This window comes from Euleptes europaea, chromosome 3 (genome assembly GCF_029931775.1).
Source record: "Euleptes europaea isolate rEulEur1 chromosome 3, rEulEur1.hap1, whole genome shotgun sequence".
NCBI lineage: Eukaryota > Metazoa > Chordata > Lepidosauria > Squamata > Sphaerodactylidae > Euleptes > Euleptes europaea.
The window spans coordinates 40,559,341-40,566,895 of record NC_079314.1 but is presented as its reverse complement, the minus strand read 5'-3'; the positions used below and the strand labels follow the sequence as shown (position 1 = coordinate 40,566,895).

The 7,555-nt window shown below is 51.7% G+C and overlaps 1 protein-coding gene across 1 annotated transcript; it reads left to right on the top strand.

Moving 5' to 3' along the window:
* The first annotated feature begins 551 nt into the window (after window positions 1-551).
* On the top strand, window positions 552-2,528 carry LOC130475401 (heat shock 70 kDa protein-like). The gene has a single exon (XM_056847170.1). The coding sequence runs from the start codon at window positions 552-554 to the stop codon at window positions 2,451-2,453; it is 1,902 nt and encodes a 633-aa protein (XP_056703148.1). The 3' UTR covers window positions 2,454-2,528.
* The last annotated feature ends 5,027 nt before the right edge of the window (window positions 2,529-7,555 follow it).

Below are 7,555 nucleotides of genomic sequence, written 5' to 3'. Positions count from 1 at the left end.
GGGGTTACATGAAGGAGATAGTTTCTTTCCGAACAGTGCTTTCGTGGCGAGACACTTTGCACATGGCCAAGGGCAGCTGAGGGAGGCACGACTCCTGCCCTCGCCTCAGCCAACCGCCTCGACCCTTCCGGCTGCCGTTGGGAGCAAGTAGGCGGCGCTCGCGCTTCAAAGTCAATCTCCTCGCCGGGCTGCGGCCCCGCCGGGCTATTTTGCATAACGGCCGCCCAGAAGGCGTCTCGCGCCCGCCCCCCCCCCCGCCAACCCCATTGGCTGCCGACGACATCAGTCCTTCTCCGCGACGCTCGGCTCCTCTGGAAGTTTCTGGCCGGCCCGGGAGAAGAGGAGCGCCGGCAGGTTCCAGAAGCGCGCGCGCGCGCGAGCGGCTCTAAAAGGCGGCCTGAGGCGGCGGCAGCGGCAGAGCGCGCGCGGCTTTCTGAGGCGGAGGAGAGCGCAGCGGCGGAGCGGCGGCGGACGGGCGCGCGAGAGGCGGTTGAGCGGCGCGGCTTCCCCGAGAGAGAGAGAGAGAGAGAGAGAGAGAGCAGCGACCGACCATGTCGGGCAAGGCGCCGGCCATCGGCATCGACCTGGGCACCACCTACTCCTGCGTGGGGGTCTTCCAGCACGGCAAGGTGGAGATCATCGCCAACGACCAGGGCAACCGCACCACCCCCAGCTACGTGGCCTTCACCGACACCGAGCGCCTCATCGGCGACGCCGCCAAGAACCAGGTGGCCATGAACCCCAACAACACCATCTTCGACGCCAAGCGCCTCATCGGGCGCAAGTTCGACGACCCCACCGTCCAGGCGGACATGAAGCACTGGCCCTTCCGCGTGGTCAGCGAGGGGGGCAAGCCCAAGGTGCAGGTGGAGTACAAGGGCGAGGTGAAGACCTTCTTCCCCGAGGAGATCTCCTCCATGGTCCTCACCAAGATGAAGGAGATCGCCGAGGCCTACCTGGGCCGCAAGGTGCAGAGCGCCGTCATCACCGTGCCCGCCTACTTCAACGACTCCCAGCGCCAGGCCACCAAGGACGCCGGCACCATCACTGGCCTCAACGTCCTGCGCATCATCAATGAGCCCACGGCGGCCGCCATCGCCTACGGCCTGGACAAGAAGGGCAGCGGGGCCGGGGAGAAGAACGTCCTGATCTTCGACCTGGGCGGGGGCACCTTTGACGTCTCCATCCTGACCATTGAGGACGGCATCTTCGAGGTGAAGTCGACGGCCGGGGACACCCACCTGGGGGGCGAGGACTTCGACAACCGGATGGTGAGCCACTTTGTGGAGGAGTTCAAGCGCAAGCACAAGCGGGACATCGCCGGCAACAAGCGGGCCGTCCGGCGGCTGCGCACGGCCTGCGAGAGGGCCAAGCGCACCCTCAGCTCCTCCAGCCAGGCCTCCATCGAGATCGACTCGCTCTTTGACGGGATCGACTTCTACACCTCCATCACCCGGGCTCGCTTTGAGGAGCTCAACGCCGACCTCTTCCGTGGCACTCTGGAGCCCGTGGAGAAGGCCCTGCGAGATGCCAAGCTGGACAAAGGGCAGATCAATGAGATCGTGCTGGTGGGAGGCTCCACCCGCATCCCCAAGATCCAGAAGCTGCTGCAGGACTTTTTTAACGGCAAGGAGCTCAACAAGAGCATCAACCCCGATGAAGCCGTGGCCTACGGGGCTGCCGTGCAGGCCGCCATCCTGATTGGGGACAAGTCGGAGAACGTGCAGGACCTCCTGCTGCTGGACGTGGCGCCTCTGTCTCTGGGCATCGAGACGGCAGGCGGGGTGATGACGGCGTTGATCAAACGCAACACCACCATCCCCACCAAGCAGACGCAGACCTTCACCACCTATTCAGACAACCAGAGCAGTGTGCTGGTGCAGGTGTACGAGGGCGAGCGGGCCATGACCAAGGACAACAACCTGCTGGGCAAGTTTGACCTGACGGGGATCCCGCCGGCCCCTCGCGGCGTGCCCCAGATCGAGGTCACGTTCGACATCGACGCCAACGGCATCCTCAACGTCACGGCCGTGGACAAGAGCACCGGCAAAGAGAACAAGATCACCATCACCAACGACAAGGGCCGCCTCAGCAAAGACGACATCGAGCGCATGGTGCATGAAGCGGATCACTACAAGGCCGAGGATGAGGCCAACCGGGAGCGGGTGGTGTCCAAGAACGCCCTCGAATCCTACGTGTACAACATCAAGCAGACGGTGGAGGACGAGAAGCTGAAAGGCAAGATTGCGGACCAGGACAAGCAGAAGGTCCTAGAGAAGTGCCAAGAAGTCATCAGCTGGCTGGATCGCAACCAGATGGCGGAGAAGGAGGAGTTTGAGCACAAGCAAAAGGAACTGGAGAGGCTCTGCAACCCCATTGTTACCAAATTATACCAGGGGGCCGGAGCTGCTGGGGCCCCAGGCGGTGGCCCCACCATTGAAGAAGTGGACTAACCGTCTTTGGACTGGACTATGGGAGCAATTTCAGCCTGCTCTTCTGTTGCCTCCGTTCAGTCAGTGCCATTACTGGAGGGGTCTTCCTGTGGGGAGGGTGTGGGGAGGAGGCCTTGGTTTGCTCTCAGCTGTACCTGGGAATGCACAGCCAGCTTAGTTTGTTGCCGAGAGAGCGTTTGTTTTGCTGTTCAGATACCTGTGCTTTTTGGTGGGTTTGTTTCTTCTGTTCATTGTTTCAGATGTCCACTTGAGCATTTTGATCGAGCAAAAATAAAGAGAGAGAAACATTGCAAGAGAACATGGAAAATGTAACAAAAGTACCAAAAAGTTTTTTAAAATGTTGAAAACTCTTAGTGTGGTTATTTTGAAATTTTGGTAATAAACGTTATTTGAAATTGAATATGGTTCTCTTATTTTTAGAAATAAGTTCGCTGTTAATGAGATGGATGGGTAGAGATTATGGGTTTAGTGTGACAGGAAAATAGGCACCAGTTCCTGAACTTCCACTATAGAAATTAATTGCCAGCATCTTTTAAAACTCCTGGCGTGCTGGCCTTTTTATAGGCAAACCACCTGTGTTTATAATCTAGTTTAATAAGGTGTACCTGTTACAACAGGAGGCTTCCTGAAAAGAGAATGGGGCTGGGGTATTGAATTTTTCATTTAGGATTGCTAAAGTTTTTCTGAGCCACTGGGTAACAAGTAGTAATCTGTAGGCAAAGCTGTGTGTTATGTTTCTATGGTTTGGGCAGCTGGCTTGGGAATTGCCTGTCCTGCAAATTTCAGGGCAGAAGAATTCTCCCCCCAAAAAGGTGGCAGGGCTGTTTTTGCCAGCGACCTTAAATTGGGAGTAGACTCTGCCACTTGGTTTTTAAAAAGCAAAGTAGCAGTCTTGAAAGCAATTAGGACTAGGGGAGGGTTTCCAATTTAAAAATGGCCAGATCCCTCCCAAGCTGCAATTAGCTTTGCTGTGGGTGGTACAGAGACAGATGCAGCATGGGGTGGGGGGGAGAGAGAAGTAGGCTTGCCAACAGGCCTGGAGAAAAAAAATCCTGCCTCTTTAATAGAGGCTGGGTGGGGCGGAGGCTCAGCTACAATTTATTCCATAGATTTGTATGCTGTCTCTCCGGAGTCCTGCTGGAGGTGGCTAGGCTTGATGGTGGTGGGGTAGCCAACCGGCCTGGAGAAAGAATCCCTGGCCCTTCAACAAAGACTTCATGCGTGGAAACGGGCAGCTGAATCTTTTCATGGCGTGGAGGTAAATAACACTCCATTAAGCAAGGGAGAAGCATCTTGTTAAAAAAGACCAGCCCTTTCCCCCCCTCCAGGACTGTTGGTGACCTTAGGGAAGAAGGGCACAGCAGAAAACAACTAATTTGAAGCATGCCATTGATCCTAATCATAGCTGTTCCACATGGTGTCTTGTTTGGCCCTTTACTTTCAGCCTCCTTAGTCAACCATCTTTAAAATCAGGCTCTTTAGGTAGAATATTGCTATGACTGTTCTAAACCACACAGGATCCCAGAAATGATCTGAATCCTGCTTTTGTTTCCGAGTCGGGAATTCAATTCAAAAAGGCAGGGGAGCCAAATAAGGCCATTAGCAACAGGATTTCAGCTAGGGGCTTTCCTTTGTAATTAGGGAGGCTGTGTAACTGAACCAGTTCTCTCGCTGACACCAGCATAAAAGCACCTCGGGGAAGGCAGGGCGGATGTCAGCATCCTGGTGTGGTGTCTTTACCTGGTGATGCAAGCACCGTGTGATCAGCATAAGCAAACCCAAACATTACCAGGGGAAAGAAAATATCTTTTAGGGTGATTTTAATTATGAGGGAATAACTTTAGGGCAATTATATGAACACCCAGAATTCTTGCAAAGTAATAACTTTCTGAAAATTGCTTACTGTGCACAGCAAGGGACTCTAAGTCCTTGCATATGCTTATGGACCAATCCCTTAGGCGTGTTTGCTGGAGGCTAAGAGGCCTGCTGGATTCCATGAGGCTGATTCTGGTAAAAGTGAACAGGGGAAACAGTCTTAACAGCTCACGATGGGTAGCTGTGTTAGTCTGTCACTAGCAGTAGAAAAGAGCAAGAGTCCAGTAGCACCTGAAAGACTAACACAATTTCTGGCAGGGTGTGAGCTTCCGAGAGCTTCCACAGCTCACTTCTTCAGATACTGAAGAAGTGAGCTGTTGAAGCTCTTGGAAGTTCACACCCTGCCAGAAATTTTGTAAAGTCTTTAAGGTGCTACTGGACTCTTTCTCACTTCTTAACAGCTGTTACACTTTGTCTTGAGCTCATCTGCTGCCTCATTGCATGGGAGTGCAATTGCAGTTGGGGTGATAGACGTTACTGAAATTGTCATGAGTTCCTAATGGGATGTTCCAACTGGAGATGATCCTTTAGAAAAACAAAAAGCTGAAACTCTGCTTTCTGTAGCTAGCCCGATCTCAGAAGCTAAGCAGGGTCAGTCCTGGCAAGTATTTGGATGGGAGACCTCCAAAGAATAACAGGGGCATGATGGGGAGGCAGGCAATGGCAAGCCACCTCTGACCGTCTCTTGCCTTGAAATCCCTATGGGGTCGCCATAAGTCAGCTGTGACTTGGGAAAAATAAGTCAGCTGTGACATAGGGAAAAACTGATTCAAAACCGCCATATACAGTATATGTTCCAAAGTTTGCCCACCATATCTATGGGAGTAGTTCTAAGAAAGAGTCTTTTTCTGAGAACATGTTATTTAAACTAGGAGAGTGTAATTGTGCCACTATAGCAGCGGGGGTAGGGTTAGTGGTGAAAATGAAACCAACCAACTTACGGCGAACAAACGCTGCCAAGAGGATATATCGATTGAGATTTACCCTGCAAAGATTTTTCCACGGACCTTTGTTTTAATTTAAAGAGGCATGGCAGTCATTTAGTTCATAATTTCTAGCTAAGCTCTGACCGAGGGCAAATTTCAAAGCAGGTCTGCAAAATATTTTCGGATTCCTTTCTTCTTGGAGGGCTACTGGGTAGAACAGGTTTCCTGTATCCTTGGGGGACGGGAGTGGTGCACGGTTAGAGAAAGCGGCACTTGTACAAATTCCCTCCTGCTGCAAAACATACCGGACTTCTGTCTTTCTTTGCATCTAGTGACCGTAACAAAGAAGGTGGAAATGAAGGAGTGCATGAAAAGTTACTCCCCATCTCTTCCCTCCTGCACGATTCTCTCCCCCCCCCCCCAAATATGATTGTTGAGAGAGCCAGTGTGGTGTATGAGCGGTGGTTTGGAGTGGTGGACTCTGATCTGGAGATCTGGGTTTGATTCCCTACTCCTCCACATGAGCGACAGATGCTAATCTGATGAACTGGATTTGTTTCCCCATTCCTATACATGAAGCCAGCTGGGTGACCTTGGGCTAGTCACAGCTCTCTCAGCTCTACCCACCTCACAGGGTGCCTGTTGTGGGGAGGGGAAGGGAAGGAGATCGTAAGCTGGTTTGATTCTCCCTTAAGTGGTAGAGAAAGTTGGCATATAAAAACCAACTCTTCTTCTTCTTCTTGAATCTTTGAGGGCCACAAAAAAGATTCAGGAGGATCCATTTTAAGCCCAGCAGGACATATGGTATATTTGGAGGACACTGCAGAGATTCTCCCAAGCTTCTTCCTATGTCTTTTCAGGTGGGTTCACCCAGTTCAGATTGAAGAAGAAGAGTTGGCTTTTATATGCTGATTTTTTCCACCACTTAAGAAAGAATCAAACCGCCTTACAATCACCTTCCCCTCCCCACAACAGACACCCTATGAGGTAGGTGGGGCCAATGAGAGTGTGACTAGCCTGAGGTCTCCCAGCTGGCTTCATGTTGAGTGGGGAATCAAACCTGGTTCTCCAGATCAGAGTCCACCGCTCCAAACCACTGCTCTTAACTGCTACACCACACTGGCTCCCAAAAGATTGTCAAACGATACCGGCTTAACCCACTTAGGTTGCCATAGCAGAGTTCCCTGCATCGTTTCCCAGCCTGGGTTGAGATTTTTAAACAGAAAAGTTTAAAAAGAAAGTTGTGTGGGGGTTTCAGGCTACACGTGTCCTTACTGACGGCAATGCATCTGCACTTCTCCTATGGAAAGGTGTTTTTTTTGGGGGGGGCAGTTCTACATAATTGGGGCCCTGATTCCACCAGCCACAGGAGTCTCCCTTGCCTGTTAACCAGCGTTGGTTTTGCTAAAGTGTAGTGTTTGCTTTAAGATGTATGGTTAAAAGAAAATCTGTAATGTGTGAAGTGGCTTACAGAGGGAATGTAATTGCATGGAATGGAGCCTATTTCTACTCCCCTTTGCCAGTTTATCAATCTAGAATACTCTTACAAGGATCGAAAAATTATTTGGTTTGGGACAGAACGGTCCTAGGATCGGGCAAGGCAGGAAAAATTCCAGTCTCTACATGTTCCTCTTCCTCTGCCAGCAGCCCCTCAAGAAAATAATTTGGAGGAGCACAATTCTAGCTATCTTGTTTCTCTACCACTTAAGGAAAAATTAAACCGGCTCCCAATCATTTTCACCTCCCCACAACAGACACCCTGTGAGGTAGGTGAGGCTGAAAGAGCTCTAAGAGAGCTGTGACTAGCTCGAGGTCACCCAGCTGGCTTCACATGTAGGAGTGGGGAAACCAACCCAGTTCACCAGATTAGCGTTCACCGCTCATGTGGAGGAATGGGAAATCAAACCCGGTTCTCCAGATTAGAGTCCACTGCTCCACGCCACCGCTCTTAACCACTACACCACGCTGGCTCTAGTAGGCGTGGTAGGCGTGAAAGACCCTTCTCGCCTGAGACTGGACAGCCACTGCTAGACTGAGTAGGCAATATAGACCGATGGTCTGATTCAGTAGAAGGCAGCTTTATGTGTTCATGATGCGGGAGAAAGCAGGAAATGAAGAAATGGCTTCCATGCGGTGTCCTGAATCTGCTTCTTGGATTCTGAGCATTACTCGAAGGGGCAGGTTGCCCTGCTCCCATCAGCCCTAGTTTCCAAGGCCTATAGGAGCACGCGACTACCTTTACCCTGTCCTTAGCAGGGTTGAATTCATTCCCAGCACAGCAGCTGCCATTTGTTTGATTTC